Below are 18,067 nucleotides of genomic sequence, written 5' to 3'. Positions count from 1 at the left end.
TTTCTTATTGCTTTTAGTATTTTTTGTGACGTTTCATTGATTTTAACGTTTTTCCATTTTTCCAGTCCTTGTCATTTTTCCCTCATTTTGTGTCATTTTATTTTTCTCCTTTTCTTCCTTTGTTTGGTCCAATCCATCATCATCATCATCATCATCATCATCACCCCGATCCAAAACAACAAAACGGAAACTGGAAACCGAAAAAAAAAAAATCCAACTTAATGAAAAACCTCTGGCCAATCAAATAAAATCCTGCACAAAACCCGACCCCCCAACCAGAACCTTCGGGTCCTCCTCAGGAAGTCCAATGTTGGAGCTCCAGCTCCACCAACATCCTGGTAAGTTGGCAGCCACCCCCGATCCAACTGCAAAACGGGATCATAACCCAATACACCATCCAGTACGTCGCCACCGAAGGACAGGATTATGCCGCCCACCAAATCTCCAACATACCCCCGGAAACCTCTCAGTATCTTTTGGAAAACTTGGAAAAATGGACAGAGTACCGCGTGACGGTCACCGCTCACACGGATGTCGGAGCGGGACCGGAAAGCCCGCCGCAGCTCATCCGCACGGAGGAGGATGGTATGTGTTCGCTTAAAAATCAAAAACAAAGAAACAGCTGCAACCCCCGAACCTCTTAACCCACCCTGTCAAGCACTAACAGCTCTATCTACAACCCCCTTCTTCTTCTTCTCTACCCCCCACTTACCTGCTTCTAAAATGACTGACGCCACTTTCAGCCCAAATTTTGGACTCTGCGTTTTTTTTAAATCAACTTTAATCAAATTTTGTGGCTTTTTTTTTTTTTTTGTCCCTATGCTGCTCAATTTCAACACATGGTATGGCATTTTCCGACTTCCAGTCCCAACTGTCGTTTTGTTTTTTGTTTTTGTTTTTTGTTTTTTTGCAAAATTTTACGCAATATTTTTTTGCTGGACAGTGGGAGTGACAAAACGTGGAAGAAAAGAAATTTTTGAAGGCCATTTTTTTCTTTTTTTAAATCTTCATGTGATAGAATCATTTTTTTTTAGTATTTTTATTTTTCCTTGTTCCATTGCCAAAATTCTTGTAAAGCTTCAAGCAATAGAATTCACTTGAAGCCCCATTTTTGGCTCCATTTTTTTTCTTTTTTGCTATTTTTCCAAAAAAAAATGTATTCCATGTTTTTAAAAGAAAAGCAACATATTTTTAATATTTCAGATTAGGTCAGTTGTCAGACCTGTTTTTGGTGTTATTTTTTTTTACCCTTACCATTGTTGAAATATTGATGTCATGCAGTGCCTGATTGCAGTTTGCTGCATTTTTTTGTTTTTTTTACTGCAGCATTTTCCACTACAGATTTTGGGCAACATTTTAAAAGCGAAGTGAAGGGCTTCTCTATAATTTTGATTTTTTTTCTTCTATCCCATGGTGTTCCTCCAGTTCCTAGTGGGCCACCTCGTAAAGTTGAGGTGGAGGCTGTCAACTCCTCATCAATTAAAGTGATCTGGCGCTCACCGATGCCCACCAAGCAGCACGGTCAGATCCGAGGGTACCAGGTGCACTATGTCAGGATGGTTAATGGGGAGCCCACAGGACAGCCAGTCATCAAGGACATCCTGATTGATGATGCCCAGGTACAACACCCTCCCTCAGCCAGCCACACACACATTATACTGCTTCCCTCTATCACCTTAACATAGAGCAAAGTCTTCTATTTCCACTTCAAAAAGCTACCAACACTTCGACCAAACAACATAATTCTGCAAATACAATTCCACCAGATGCATAATTTAATTACTTTAAATCAAAAAACATGTTAAACTTGCATTTGCACATATATATTATGTCGTTTTTTTATATCCTTGTCTTTTCTCCCCCATATTCTGATTTCATGATCAGTGGGAATACGATGATTCAACTGAACATGTGAGTAACTTCCAATGCTTACATTCTTTACATGTTTTTGTGCATCAGAAATAATTTTTAAAAAATGTAATTTTTAACTCTAAGATATTCACTTTAAAACTAAAAGGTGGAATTCTTGACCGACGGAATTCAACTCAAAACAAAACAAATATATTTCCTGTATATCTTGAATATTTCTATTAGTGTTTTGTGAAGGATGGTATTTTGGTGAAGTTATTTCTTCATCCTGCATCTTCCTAGGAAATGATCATCACAGAGCTGCAGGCCGAGACCACGTATTCTGTCACCGTGGCGGCTTACACGACGAAGGGCGACGGCGCACGCAGCAAGCCCAAACTGATCACCACCACTGGCGCAGGTACCGCGATCATCACCGCTAAGAAATACCCCGTGGTTATTTATGCAAAAAAAAAAAAAATCAATTTCTGATATGAAGTTGCACCATAGGGTGAAGAAAAATAAAAAATCAAAACAGCAGGCAAATTGTCTTTCATCAAGCATGTAAAGTGTAAATGCGGCTAATTGCTGTCTAATTTTAATGCAATAACTCCAGTGGTTTGGCGCGGCAATGCTTAAGGCGCTTTTATAATCATGGTAAATGTTGTGAGAGGGAAAGAATGACATGAAAAAAAGGACACCCACGTTTCGCTCTTCCATAAAGACTCTGCAGTATTAGAGCGTAGTTATACAAGCAGACGGATCCTTAATGCATGTTTACTTAAAAATGTGATTAAATGGAAGCCAACAAGTTGTAACTTTCTCTTAGTTCCTGATAAACCTCGTCTAATGGTCAGCACCACCAACATGGGCACGGCTCTCCTCCAGTGGCACCCCCCAGCGTCAACCCACGGCCCCCTGCAGGGCTACCGCCTCCGCTTTGGCCGCAAAGACGTGGATCCGCTAACGGTCATTGAATTCCCCGAGAGGGAGAACCACTACACCACCAAAGAGATCCACAAGGGGGCCTCGTACACGTTTCGCCTTTCGGCGCGCAACAAGGTGGGCTTCGGCGAAGAGACAGTTAAGGAAGTCACTACGAACGAGGACGTCCCCAGCGGCTACCCTCAGAGCATTACAGCAGAGGGCGCCACCACCTCCACCATTCAGGTCAGCTGGCAACCTGTTTTGTTGGCAGAGCGAAATGGTCAAATCGTGAAATACGCCCTGCAGTATAAGGACATCAACAGTCCGCGAAGTCCGTCGGAACTGTTCATCACGGCGCCGGAATCGACAGTCGTCCTGGATGGCCTTAAGGCTGACACCACTTATGATATAAAAATGTGTGCCTTCACCAGCAAAGGCTCTGGTCCCTATAGCCCAAGTGTCCAATTCAGGACACAGCCTTTGGATCAAGGTAGGACCAGTCCCTGAACTGTTTTTAGCCTTCTCCTCTTTATAAAACTCAACCAAACCCTTTCCAACCGCAACAAACTTCCTCTCTAAGAAGTCTGAACTCAACCAGAGGACTTTGGTATTCACATGTGGTCTTAACCTTAGTCTCCCTGATCTAAAAATTAATTAACAAACTCACGCCGAGTAAGTATGTGTGTCTTTTTGTGTCCTGTCAAGCCAGCAAAGGTCAGTCATTAATTTGAGAGTTGGTGTTGGTAAGGTAAGACGTAGGTCAGGGTTTGAGCGTAGTGCCGGTTTCAGCCTGGTGTTTGAAGGAGACTTTCCCAGGTAAGACCTCTGGTCTAGAATGAAAGATGAAGATGTTTTGTGTCTAAATCACCTGCTCCCCCTTTCTTTTAGCAGTGTTTGCAAAAAATTTCCATGTGAGAGCTGCCATGAAGACTTCCGTGTTGCTGACCTGGGAGATCCCAGACACCTACAATCCGGCTCAGCCTTTCACCGTGAGCACGTCTTTACGTTTGCATCGATTTTACTATGGCACAACTGCGACTTTGTCTACATGAAACGTCAAATTTTGCTTTGCTTGCAGATCCTGTACGATAACGGGCAGAGCGTGGAGGTGGACGGGAAGCTAACGCAGAAGCTAATCACTGGTCTTCAACCCGAAACGCAGTACTCCTTCCTCTTGACCAATCGAGGCAACAGCGCCGGAGGTCTGCAGCACCGCGTCTCCACCATGACGGCACCAGACATACTTCGCACCAAACCCTACCTGATCGGAAAGACCAACTTGGACGGTATGGTGAACGTGGAGCTGCCGACGGTGCAGACATCCGAGAGAGTAAGGTGAGTCTGAATGATCGAGAACGTAACGTAGGAAAATCTTTTGGTGAGATTTACGTGACGTGTCGCCTCTGATTTCAGGGAAAATAAGACAAATTAATTTACAATTTATATTTATCCTGAAAATTCAGTTGAACATTGTCTCGGCTCAGTGATTACACACCAAAACAGCGCGACTCATTGAGGCGCACTCCTCTTAAGCCCAGTAAAATTTCTTATAGCCTCTGAACAAAGCGCCAAAGAACACAGAGCCAAGAAGCACATATGATTATAGACCGATGCTTCAAACCCATCTTTGTTTTTTTTTGTGGGGGTTTTTATTTTTATCTAGTCGGATGAGCCTGGCCGTCTGGATCCTTTGCCAGCGCTTAAACTAATTACATCCATATTAGCCTGCAACACCGTCTCGCTGTCTAACGCTAGCTCGCGCAGAGCTCAACCAAGAAGCCCAGAAAGCTCTGGCTGAGGCCATTATCTCTCTGGGCCACCCTTATGAAGATCTCTATCATTTATGATTTCACATAGGTTCCTTAATTAGCCCTCGAGGGAGGGGCTGGGTGAGGTGTAACCGTAATCCTAACCACTGAAAATGCTTGAATTACATAGAAAGCATAGAGCACATGCGTCAAATTCGTGGCCCAGGGGCCAAATGTGGCCCGGCATATCATTTTATGTGGCCCTCAAGAGGAGAAAGGGTCAGTGTCTAAAAATGAATAGGTCAAAAGTGTGCTTTGAGCAAAACTATATTTCCCACAATGCAGTAATTCAATTTGACAAAAAAACGTTTTGATTAAGTTAATGTTCTAACTTGTGTTTGATGTTATTTTTCTTTATTGATTGATAGTTTGATCCTTGATTGATGGAGTTCTGTGGATTTAATAACCTGACAAATTAAAAGGATTTAAGTTATAATAGAGAAACAAACAAACACAGTTTTTCTTTGCAACTATAATGTTTGTAACCTGAATAAGTAATAAAGTTATGTAACATTAAGGAGTAGTTATTTTTATTTTGCATTATATTTAGTTAGATTTAGTTACATGTATTAGTTACATCTGTGCCTTTGAGTACAGCCATTATACTGATATGGCCCTCAGTGAAAATGAGTTTGACACCCCTGGTCTAGAGGGACCTGATCCTGATCAAGTGATGAATATAAACTCAACCCTACATCCGTTTTCATCTGTTTCCAATGCAAAGACCCTCCCAGTAGAGGTCCACATGTGGAGTATTGGGCACTGGGTGCTTTTTGCTTTTAAACAGGGATTTGTTTATCCAGGAAACAATGCACATTGTCTTCCAGTAAATCTGGTCTTGCAGTAATTCCACTCTTGAACCCACATTTTCATTTCCAGGGGATATTATGTGGTGGTGGTCCCTCTGAAGAAGCAGCGCACCGGCAAGTTTTTTAAACCCTGGGACAATCCTGATGAGATGAATCTGGAGGAGGTACGTGGAAAAGACTGTCTCTCTCACGGTGACTCAGGTTAAGAGAAGTAAAACTAGTTATTTTTCTATTATCTTTCTGACAAAGACTCGGGAACCGTGTGCACTCACAGTTTCTTTCGTCAGAGCTGGGAATGAAAATGAGTAGAGGTAGTTAAGAGGGCAGGAGATACAGGAGAAGAGTCTTGCTGCTTGACGCCGGTAGCTGCAAAGAGCAGCGCTCATATGGAAATGAGATCATGAAGTGGGCATCAAGAGCACTGCAAACTCAACCAACACACTCACCTCCTCTTTGTGTCTGTGGTAATTTACCTGAAGAGCTGCATCAGTTCTCGTTTCAGGAAAAAGGCAGACTCCTGCATACGCACAAAACACTTGACAACTTTTATATTTAGCAATTTGAGATTCCCAAGCTTCTGCGCAATGGGGGCGATGATTAGGAGATCGCAAAAGTTTTTCTTTTTTTATCGTTGGAGATTGTAAACTTTAAGTTTCACTTCTTTTGGAATGCTGAAAGCGAACGAATCGAACGCACCTTTACTGTCCTGTCTGGGCATGTGTGGGGTTTTTATGTGAGTCAAAAACCCATTTCTCTGGTAGAAAACACCGCAACATATGTCGAGGAGTCTGAAAGAAAAACACGCCATTTCTCATCCGGCGTGAGCTTTTCGGATCGTGCCCGCGGGCTCGTATCTGCGGCCTTGACCAATTGCCCCCAAAAAGTCGCCTTTCTCTGTCAGAATTTATTTGTTTGTCAATATTGGCACTCACCTTTTCACAAGTTTTCCCAAGGGGGAGCTAGATTTAGCCGTGTTGACAGCGGAGATGATTGAAGACATTATCGGTCGGCACCAACAGCCCCGCAGCCAAAACAGAACACACACACACACACAAGGACGCACACACACACACACACACACACGATGTGAATGACAGCAACACACACAGTCATGCACACAAGTCAGAGATATGAAATGAGACGCACGAACAAGGCGAGGCTGATTAGCATAATTGTGATCCTCGCTTTGTACAGGTCGGATCGGTATGAAGGGCAAACACGACACATTTCTTTCAGCCTGTTAACATTATTGTAGTTTTTTTATAGTGGGAAGAAACTAACTTAAATTACCTGAAAATGTTTCCATGGGTATTATTTCCCTCAAATACGTTTTTTTCTTAGACTTGGAAGAACCTAATTTCAAGGCATTTATTTGTTAGAATAAAAAAAATATTCTCACTTTCAGTCATATAAAGAAAGATAATTGGGAAATATATAATTGCAAACTAATAATCAAACACAGAGAAAAGGGAAAATACCCAAAGAGATCCCTGCATCCTTTTGGATAATTCTCAACTGTTTTAAAGTCTTTTTTTTTTTTTTTTTCAGTCTTTTTGTAGTGAAGCATTGATGTCTTCTGTCATGTTCTCGTTCCTGCAATCAGCGTTTTTAGTTTTTGGCAATCCCAAAAAAAAAAAAAAATACAAGACAAAAAAAAAAAGAAGATAGATGATTTTCTCTGGAACGAGTCCACGCGTCTAATCGGCCGTCTGTTCTCGCTCCCTAACCGTAGCTGCTGAAGGAGATAAACCGAACCAGCAGAGGTCTTCGCTTCCAGAGGCATGTGGAACCCAACAGCTACATCGCCGCCTTCTTCAAATACCTTCCCAAAGAGTTCACGCTGGGAGACGGAAAAATCTACGGAGACTTTGAAAACAGGCAACTCCAGAACGGCCAGGAGTACATCGTGTTCGTGCTCGCCGTTCTGGACATCTCGGAAAACGTAAGACTGCTTTTTATATAAAAGACTTTTTTTTTTTTTTATCCCATGCTGGTGACCTCAGGGTCTCAGCACTCAAAGCGGTACATGCTAATAGACAGGGAGGGTAAAAAAAAAAAAAACCCCACCACATCCTGGCATCCTGGTGGAAGGTCAGAGTTGGTCTCTGGTTAGATGTTCGTTAGTCTGAGCTCTTGTGAGGCTGTGACTTTAAAAAACCCCTTAAAGCTTCAGCCGGCCACAGAAGCTGACCCCTTCCCGCTTCAGGGAGAGAAACCCCTTAAGAACTTAGCTGATCGCGAGAATACCTTGATAACGGCGCTCCTCTTTAATTGCGTCCTACTTGCAGTCCTCCTTATCTCGCCGGCTGCAGCTAGTGTGTGTGTGTGTGTGAATGTGTGTGTGTGTGTCTGCTCGGAATGGGAGTCCAGAAAGCCTCTTGATTAGGCAGGTGCAGGCGTGATGATGGATTTGATGAGCTCCGGGGGTCTATAGTTCTACCTCACACTCTCTCCACTAACCCAGAGTTCAGGTAGAGCCAAAAAAAAAAAAAAAAACCCGATAATGACGGACGAAGGGAAATCTCTAATTTGCCCGCTGAAGCATGTATTCTCTTCCCACAAGAATTTTTTTTTTTTAATCTTCACTCAGAAAGTGGAATGGTTCAATCAAGGCGGCTGTTTGAGACGGAGATATTACAGATTATTCTGATTGGTCAAAATGGAGCTTTAGCAGAAATTACACAGCAAAAGTTTGAATAGGCTTTAATTTGAATTGTTGGTAATTACATGTTTTCTTTTTTTGTGGGTGTTTTAAGAAGCCGTGATTATAGATCAGAAATTTTATTTCAAAAGTTACCAGATCATATTTTCAATCTCAAGAGTAATATTGATCAATTCCTTGTCAGATTATGTACGCCACGAGTCCCTACTCCGACCCGGTCGTGTCTGCCGACATCGACCCCCAACCGATCATCGATGAAGAAGAAGGTCTAATCTGGGTGGTGGGACCTGTGCTCGCCGTTGTCTTCATCATTTGCATCGTCATTGCCATCCTCCTCTACAAAAGGTGAGGATGTTAGAGGGTAATCTGAATATAGAATTAAGAAATGTGATATCAAAGCAAAAACTCACCACGATATAAACATTACCGCTTTTTGTGTGTGTGTGTGTGTGTTTAAAATTCATGCAGAGACACTCAAAGGTTATGGGCGACCATTCGCTGAAACAGCCCACATTCATGACACAATTCAAATGCAGACACTTAATATAAGATTTAAGCCTGAAGCCTGAGGCGTAGTGAACCACAGACGATCCATGACCCTCACTCGCTGTACCACACACACACACACACACACACACACAAATTGTCAGTAGACTAAGTCAGGCATATTGCTATCAAAGCTAAAACCAAATGCTGAACACCCACAGTCTTTCAGTCAGACACGTGCTTTGACTGAGGTTCAGTTAAATCTCCCCTTTTTTTTAAGAAAAAGTTTTAATGTTAACGCAGCAACGTTGTGGAAAGTCATTTCTATGTGCACAGATCTGCAAAAAAATAAATTGAACTTCTTGTAGTGTACATGCCGGTCCAGTAGTTGGCGGTGTGACCTTTAGAGGTCATCGACCCGAGATAACACAATGCACAAATGCCTTTTATTTTTTATGTTAATGCATCTCTGATCAACACAGTAACGGTGCGGAGCATTTGAATTTTACCACAGGAGCATTGATGGAACTCTTATCGTCCAAAAATGTTCATTGTTGTTTGGTACTCGACTTAAAAGTCAACGGTGACTGTAATAGTGACCCAAAATGCATCTGAAATGTAATCATAAACAAACCCAAATTCTGTCCTCTAGACAACTGAAAGTTATTTTTGACACCTCCATCTACCCCCCCCCCCCGAATACGTCCTTGCAAACATATGCGAAAAATACACCTCTGTCTGAATCCCCTAGTGGCAGCGTTACCTTGGCACTTCTCATCATTCAAGTGTAAAAAGCTTTAAAGACACCTTGGGGTTTAGCCAATCAGACGGCCTCTGTACATTTACAACCACCGATTCCACAAGAGAGAGCGGCTCTGGTTGCGACCCCGTCGCACGGATCCACGCTCAACCTTCTGTTCTTTACTTGTCTCGTTTCACCTTGGATGTAATTTTCTGGAGTTTGTTCAATCAAATGTCCTGAACAGATTTCACAGCAGTCATCAAGTAGTAATTTAGGGAAGGTAAGATTAGTAAGTGTGGAGTCAGCATAAGGCTATAATCAGTAGCAGCACCAATAGTGAACACAAAAGATTCATCTATAGCAATGTCACATCAGAGAGTTATGCATCCAGCTGTATTATGTCTCTCCTTTGCACCTTATTGTCCTTGGATTCCTTTCATATTGAGTTTGGTTTGGATAAAGCAAAGGTGAATTAAAAGCGAACAATCCCCTTCATAGCGTGGGGCTTCTCAGTTTCCATTTGCAGCAGACAGTTTTATGCATCAATTACCGAGCCGGTGTGAATGTTAGGAAACGTTGGGTGCATAAAGCAGGAGATATTTCTCTTGTCTGGATCAATTTTTATGTGACATAGAGCACCTCGTGCAAAAAACAAAAGGGCAGCAGCGACGACGTTGTGTTTATCTCTGGGAAAGGACAGCGGGATAACAATGTGCAACCTCATCAGAGAGAGAGAAGCGTGTACCCAAGTAAATTTCACAACTACGTGCAGAATAATTAAGGTCAAGGCCTGTCGGCTACCTGACGGAAAGATTTTTGGTCATGTTTTTTTTCTTTACCATATTTAAATGTTTACATTCATGACGCTACATGAATCATTCTAGATTGTGAAAGACTCTACATTTTAATGAACGCAAAAACGGCCGTCTTATTTTTAGGATATGACACATATAGCAATTGGAAGTCAAGAAATGACATTTATACTCCAACAAGAAGCAATCAGCTGAAACTGCTTGAAATACCACAGATACAACATAGAAATCTTAGATGCACCTGGGAAGATGTACATTGTGGAACAAAGATCTCCTAGGTGACATAATTGAGCTTAATCACTGACGAAACGCATCACTAATCTTGCACATAATGCCAAATGGAGATGTGATCGGTATCGTTTGTCTGTCGAGACGTGAGTCGTGTGCTTATTCTACTGGAAATTGTCTTGAATTCTTTATTAATTCAAGCTAAAGTTGTTATCGCCTAATGTTTTGTCAATATTTCCTTTCTTGCCGACCAATGGAGCAGCAAACCAGACAGGTAAGAGCGAGAAAGAAACAGGGGAAAAACCAATGCTGCCTCAAAAATCCCTTTCTGGACTGTACATATCGTACCCCAAGATATATGAAAAAAAAAACAGGGATGCCCGACAAATGCAAATCTTAAAAACTGCTTTGGAGAAGCTGAATAACACGTCTGAAACAAAGACCTATCAGGTCCTGTAGCCTAGTACTAAATGATACCTTTGTGTTCATGTTGTTTAAAACAACAGAAACAGCTCCATGTTAAATTATAATGTATTAATGCCAGCTTTAAGTATGGCTTCAACATGACTATATTGTTTAACTGGCATTGACATTGAAAAAAGTAGCATTTGAAGGAGCATTTAGCCCACCCTCTGTAGCCCTATGTACTGCAGGGACGTTAACTCGCAGCCCCTATAATTACATATTTGCCTTCAGTGGTTATAAGACCACAAGGCGAGCTGTGAGGTTATGCAAAAATTAATCACAAGTTGCCCTTTGTTCTGCAGAAAAAGAGCAGAATCCGAAGCAAGGAAAGGTAGCCTCCCGAACAATAAGGAGATGCCGCTGCATCACCCCACCGACCCGGTCGAGCTTCGACGACTCAACTTCCAAACGCCTGGTGAGTGTTCCAGATCTTCGTTGGCGGTATATATCCAACTGAATGGCGATCCCATAACGGACTTGTTCATATTCTGTTGTTCGCACCTTTGCAAACCACTACTGAGACCCAAACATTGACCGCCATTACGTCCTAAAAAGTCAATAATCTCTACATTTAGATTGGTGTGAAACAAGTGAATGGTTTGCATGGAGATAGGGGACAGGTGCTTAAAGTGAGGTAGGGTAGGGGCCAAAACTGACAGTTTCCTCCCCGGAGGCGCTTCTCGGTGGAAAATGTAGAGGCGGAAATGTAGGCTTGACAGTTTCTTGGCAGCTGTCTCCTCCTTCAACCGTGCTCCCCAGGTCATCAAGACATGTTGTACTTCTTCAGAATAGTCCAGTCCTGGTGAACTGTAGCACACCACTAAGAGAGTTGTTGAATGCGTTGCCGTGGAAGGTGAGAGGAAATACAAATGATGTCCTGGCTCAGGAGTCTGTTTTGTATGCAATGTGAACAACTAGCCAGGAGCTGCTAAAGTCTACCTTGGGTAGGCTTGTGCAGCTGGGGTCGGCAGCTATCCCTCTGCGAGTTGGGGTCGGCAGCTATCCCTCGGCTAAGTCATGTGTCCATTTCTCGCCCCAGGGGGATAAGATGGGCGTCACAGTCCATTTATCGCCTGGAAAGGAGATATGCATCTTTGCCCCCCCTGTCCTGACCGAGGGAGATGCATTTAACTGTCGTTTGAGTTCTTCTGCTGCCGGTTGGGCTTTGAGACAGGTGTTCAGAAAACCGACAATGATGTTGTAATTCCATGCCATATTTTTCAGGTCAGCCGGTATGAAAGAAAAATGAATTATCCCTCCAGGGTCATTTTTGTAAAAAAAAAAAAAAAAAAGATTATGCATATTTATGAATACTCTTCAATGATGTTAGGACTATTACCAGCTGTTTCACCCTGGCAGAGAGGTATTTTTCCTTTTGGCTTTCATACTGATGTCATCCATCCTCCCACCATTTCGCTCACCTCTTTAAGCCATCATTCCCACCCCCTTCCCCAAAAAACAGCATTTTCTGAAAGCTGTCGTCTTGGCTCTCTCTCTCAGAAGAAAAGGACCCAACCTTTTCCCTTGCCATGTGACCACTTTCAAGTCCCAAAGCGCTTCCACATTAGTCCTCCTCCCTCCACCACTCACTCACTCTTTCTATCACCTCTCTTTAAGGACCTTCTTAAGGATGCTTGATGTTTGAGCAACACCATGTTGGAAATGGTACTTTCATTGTCCCCCCCAGTGGTGGAAATGGATTTTGAGAGCAGGGCTGCAATAGAAACACCTTTTGCCATCTTTCAGAGATGTGAGAGTGGGTGGGAAAATGAGGCTCAACTTCCATTAGCTAATGCCCACTTGTGGCAGCAACCAAAATGAAACACCGTGCGAATGTTGGAGAGAGACAAAGAAATAGACTCTCACCTAGCGTGACAAAATAGCACGCGAGGTTGTTGAAGGTCTTTGGATAAAGGCAGATTCAAAAGTCTGTCCGAGTTTGCGTCAGTCTTGTTCGATCCCCTGGACTTCAGAGTTTCTTAGTTCCTCACTATTCCACCAATGACCTCAGTCCACAGCAGCATCTTCAGTCTCAAAGTGGAGTTAACATCAAGTTGTAGGCTAGGCAACTTAGGACCCTATGTTTATGGTTTCTCAACTTGGGTTTGTGTTGCTAAGATTATTCTTCCTTTTTTTTTTTTATCTGAATGACCTGGATTGGCAAAACCAGTTTCAATTTCTACCTTTTCTGAGAAGAAAAACTTCATCACATTGCAATAACATCTTCAGTTTTTCTTAACTGCGCCGCCGTTTCCTCCACAGGTTCAGACGTATCCAGTCACCCCAGTAACCTCCATTTGTCAAGTTAGTCGGTCTCGATTACGCATTCGGCATTTTCTTTTTCTTTTTTTTTTTTGCTTTATTTAGGTTATTTTCCTTTTTTTATGCTCAGTCTTGTTCTCAACCCCCCCCCCCATCTAATCCATCTGGTGTTGACGCTTTGCCATCGCAGGGGGGGGGGCGGAGTTTGACATGACAGCCTGAAAACAAGTTATCACTCAAAGCAGGCATTTCTCTTTATTTTTGGTTTCTCTTTTTTTTGGGTGGGTGGGGGGATGTTTGTGTCTGTGTCTTACCGTCATGCTAACTCTCCACCGCAGATGTCTTTGTGAATAACATTCTTCTCTCTCAATAGGGAGAGTCCCAGTTGGTGCAAGTGCTCGGTGACTTCTCATTGGCTTCTTGTGTCCATATTCTCTCTATGAGCATGGCCGATGCTTTGAGTAAAAACAACTAGCCTAACAAGAACCACTCTTCCATTCCCGTTAAACACACATCCTGCTTGTCTACTTATTAGTCACTGTCAGCCTTTGCTTTGGTGATGCTTTTTTTTTGTTTTGTTTGTTTTTTCACAAGACTGGTGACTTAACTACTGTTTGATTGACAGGTATGGCTAACCACCCACCTATCCCCATTTTGGACCTGGCAGATCACCAAGAGCGCTTAAAAGCCAACGACAACCTCAAGTTTTCACAGGAGTATGAGGTAAGCAAACCAACGGACTGTTCTTGACCATTAACTCCCTGAATGGAATTGACGCCTATAGATGAGTTAATGAACCTTTCTTCGAGAACTTATGATGGCAATCATAGGACAGTTGAAATGTGCTAACAGGCTCTGGTGGAAGACAATCACACCATCCAAGATCTAAGAAAAATCATCATATTTTATACAGCCTCTATTAATAACAGCTTCTATTCCCCTTACAGCGGTACAGTCCTCCCATTATACCCTCTAGTTCACTGGCAAGACAAGACAGAGACACTTTAATGTGAAAGAGCCCATTATAAATACCATTAGTAAAAAAAACCTGTGTTTTTCTTGTTTTGGCAGTCAGAGATGTTTGTTGTGAAGGAATACAGCCAAAACGACCAAAAAAAAACACAAAAAGATGATATAAATACCTCTTTTAAAAGGTGTGAGTAATGCTGATGTGTGAAGCATTAGAAACAGCAAATACAGCACGTTGAATGGTTTCACAGTGTTGTCCGTATGACATCATTACACCTACAATAATTACATTATACCTATCATATATAATTCAAATATAATGACTCTTTCCAACTCCTAATAGGCGTGTGTTGCAGCAAATACTCAACCCACTGTGTAATGAATGAAACTATTGGAGGATACTCAGTGATGTTTATCCTGGGGAGACCTATTGCTTCACCAACGGGAGTGACTAATAAGTTATGTAGAATCGCACCACAATTAGAATGCACAGATGCAGCATGAAACACAGCAGTAATGATAATTATATCGGTTCGTCTTGTGATTAGATATTAGAGTCTTTTGTGTCATCAAGTTGTAAATATTTGCTTCATATCATGGTTGCGTTGTCCATGAATTTAATGTTTTTGGAGCCTGGATAAACACACGAGGACACGATGCTTTCAGGGGCATCGTTGCGAGATGGGAAGTGTCACCCGCAGCTATTCCCAAATCTATGAGGTCACCACATGGGCGGCTGCCAAGCTGCCCAATCATTATTGCAGCTTAAGTACATTGAAATCCAATTTCATAGTGTTTACTCGAGAGTAGTGGAAAGCAATTTCGTGAGAACAATGAAATAAAGATTTTTTTATTATGAGAAAATGCTGTAGCTCAGTGTTACAACATATTTTGATAAAATATAAGGCTTAACCAGAGGTTTGTCGCTCGCTGATTGCCGCTTTAGGTGATTTCTGTGCTGATATGTAGTTCTGCATTCACGTTAAATACCCCTTAATGTATTTTCTTCCAAGGCCACACTGCTATTCTAAAGTTTCCACAATTAAATGAACAATATAAACATTTCTTGTATGAGTTTTTGCACCGATAAATTACTCTAAAGACGTGGTAGAAGATGACTCATATTGAGATTAACAAGGTTAGTGACGAGATTAAGCCACAACAGTATTTGAGTTTTTAAAAAGAAAAGCAAAATAAAAAAACGACTCATATTTTATCTGCGATGTGAAATGAAACAATATTCTTCATGTCTTTGAATTTTCCCCTTTTGTGATATTATATTTTATGGTTCATTTATCGGCGATGAGGGACCCTTATTAGTGTCTTTGCGTAGCGACGTCTGGTCAGCTGGTCTCCGGTGAGGTATTCTGGTTTGTGCTGCAAAGTCCTAAAAAATGAAATGAGGAAAGCCGGTGGAACGAGAGCTTTTTTTCCTTTGTGTCCAATGCGGAAGGTTTCTTTTTTTTTTTTGTAAATCTAATTGTGTGTATTTCACGCCAAGGACAACACACAGTTTGATCACAAAAAAAAAAAAAAAGCAAATTATGGAAACGTTGTATCACAATGAAAAAAAACCCAATAGACACTTTTTGTATTTTATTTAGGTTTTGCTTGATCATAAAAAAATGAATCTTCTTTCTGCTCCTTCTCTGGATCTACATTTGATGTTTTTCCATATTGATGAAGACAATTTTTTTAAAAGAATCTAAATTGAAATGATTTCATCAAACAATTTAAAGTGGCATTTCCTTGTAAATCTAGAAAATTCACAACTTCTATTCAAGTTTCTGCTTAAATGAACCCTTCTAAAACTGTTCTTCAAACAAGGCCTTGCTAAATATCTTCTGTTTTAAGCACACAGTATACCCTATTAAAATAACAGTAAAGTGCAATCAATCAGATTTTCATTTCGGCACAAGGCCAGCTTTCTGATATTGATCTTTCACAAACCACCACCGAACGGACAATTGCCCCAACGTCTCGCTTGATATTAGCATCGAACGGCTATTAAATGTTCATAAAGACCTAAATAATCTACTGTTTTCTTCCACTTCACAGTCCATCGACCCCGGTCAGCAATTCACATGGGAGCACTCCAACCTGGAGGTCAACAAGCCAAAGAACAGATATGCCAACGTGATTGCCTACGACCATTCCAGAGTCCTGCTCTCTGCTATTGATGGTATGCCGCCCACGACGTCTTCCTTCACACCTGCTGCTGCATCAATTCCCACAGCCAGATCAGGCTTCTTCTATCCTTTAGACCTCAAGGAGCACAAACCACACTGTACTTCTAAAATACATGTCTCTGCTAGCATGTCAGACTACTTATTTCCCTTCACGCCTCAAGGTCCTCACAAAGAAAGAGGCGGATTTATAAAAAGACAATTTTCCCTTAAAATACTGAGACATAAGAAAGTTTTACCAGCATCTTTTTTCCCCGCCTTGACACCAGGTGATTCCTTTATGGGTAGTGCCTGCGCTAACATTTTTATATATAGCCACGGCCTGTTTACCCCCTTTCAGAAAGAAATGGTGAGAAATGGAGCTTAGTTTAATAATTTGTGAGGATGACGTGTTTTTCTATTTGTCACTTGGTTGAATCTGACAAACGCAAAGCAACAAAGCGAAATAAGGACACTGAGAGAGCTCAGATTGTGACAAGACATTACTAATCGCTCTACCTGGATGACACTTCTTCAAGATCTGCCAATCTCGAATTCCAAAAGTCTAGAGTTTCACTGGAGTCCATCACGGAACCAGACTTTAAAAAGTCCAATCGGGATCTTTGGTGCTTTCCTTCTCTGTTCAGTGCAGGAGAGAGAATTCACACACATTATGAAATTGTTAAAGTTGAGTGCTGGAAGCACAGGTTGATTGTATTAACGCATAAATGCACATGCAGACTTTCATTATCTATTAATTGACCGTTTCCATTAGGGAAGGACAACAAACAAAGAAATAAATGGCCAACGTGACAAAAACAGATGAAGACTCAGAGAACCCTTTTTTTTTTTTTTTTTACGGTTTCTTTGAAACAACACCCAATTTCAATGTTGATGGAACTCCATTAGTCGGGCGTTAAATACATCTGTGCTCCCACATTGGAGCCTCTGTACTACAGCAAGCCAGAGGGGACATGAGGGACTTTCTCTTTTTCCTTTTAAAGCCTCCACAAAGCCTTTTTGGCAAGCAGAGATTCTATTGTTTATTCTGATTGAGTTATTTGAATAAAGGGATTTGGGATTTGACATCAGAATTCGAAGACAGCTGCAGCACTTTCAAAATTTTTACTGACGTGGGGACGGATCAGCAGAATCTGTGGAAGACAGCCGCTCCGAAGCTCCAGTACATCGGTGAACTTTGATCCCAGCATCACTTATAAAGACTGATGTGTCACCTCTTGCCAAGTTTCCATGGATTAAACTGTTATCTAAAATTAATCCCAATGACTTTTGTCTCCCCTTCGTTTGCCAAAACTTGCTGTTTCAATTACAACACATGATTCCTGCAAACAACATAAACTCCTAAGGTTTTGTTTGCAACACAAATGTGAAAGATTGCTGTTTTTATTTTTTACTGTTCTATATTTAGTGTAGGAGCTGTCACAAACCGATTCTCGTTCAATCAAAAGAGACAGTTTTTTTAATCAAATCTAATACGACAACTGTCTAAATCTGTGCTGCAATCAGATGATGGGTAGAAAAAAGTGTCATCTGCATAAATGCACAACATGAAGTCTTTACATCGCCATACTGGTTGCAACGCTCTAGAAAATACTAATCAAAAACACTTTGTTAACACATTTTGACGTAAAACAGATGTAAATTGCAAATTTTGACTTTTGATTCTCACTTCATGCCAACAAACCGTCTCAAACAAGTAAAAACAAGGGAGAGAAAAGATCGGGAAAACGGAAGAATCCTTAGAAAACACCTGTTTGGAACGTTCCACAATAATCAGATTAACAGTTTTCTGTGTCGCCCTTCTAAAGTTTATAAAGGAAATAGGCTAGAATCCAGGATTTTTTATTTTTTTTCACAATGTCC

The 18,067-nt window shown here is 41.5% G+C and overlaps 1 protein-coding gene across 4 annotated transcripts in view; it reads left to right on the top strand.

Moving 5' to 3' along the window:
• The window catches only part of LOC137590866 (receptor-type tyrosine-protein phosphatase delta-like), a 109,697-nt gene that overhangs the window by 77,363 nt on the left and 14,267 nt on the right, over window positions 1–18,067 (top strand). The window contains exons 11-24 of one of the 4 annotated variants that reach the window (XM_068308682.1): window positions 280–585; window positions 1,426–1,619; window positions 1,885–1,911; window positions 2,152–2,269; window positions 2,678–3,265; window positions 3,667–3,764; window positions 3,854–4,110; window positions 5,463–5,556; window positions 7,125–7,334; window positions 8,239–8,399; window positions 11,090–11,202; window positions 13,050–13,091; window positions 13,675–13,772; window positions 16,077–16,200. In XM_068308682.1, the coding sequence (XP_068164783.1) occupies window positions 280–585; window positions 1,426–1,619; window positions 1,885–1,911; window positions 2,152–2,269; window positions 2,678–3,265; window positions 3,667–3,764; window positions 3,854–4,110; window positions 5,463–5,556; window positions 7,125–7,334; window positions 8,239–8,399; window positions 11,090–11,202; window positions 13,050–13,091; window positions 13,675–13,772; window positions 16,077–16,200 (2,430 nt within the window). Of the gene's footprint in view, window positions 1–279; window positions 586–1,425; window positions 1,620–1,884; window positions 1,912–2,151; window positions 2,270–2,677; window positions 3,266–3,663; window positions 3,765–3,853; window positions 4,111–5,462; window positions 5,557–7,124; window positions 7,335–8,238; window positions 8,400–11,089; window positions 11,203–13,049; window positions 13,092–13,674; window positions 13,773–16,076; window positions 16,201–18,067 lie in introns of all 4 variants that reach the window. The other 3 variants (XM_068308681.1, XM_068308684.1, XM_068308683.1) reach the window with 3 other exon arrangements.

The sequence above is a fragment of the Antennarius striatus genome, chromosome 23 (genome assembly GCF_040054535.1).
Source record: "Antennarius striatus isolate MH-2024 chromosome 23, ASM4005453v1, whole genome shotgun sequence".
Lineage (NCBI taxonomy): Eukaryota > Metazoa > Chordata > Actinopteri > Lophiiformes > Antennariidae > Antennarius > Antennarius striatus.
The sequence above is the reverse complement of the archived record's forward strand: the minus strand, read 5'-3'. Positions and strand labels throughout refer to the sequence as shown.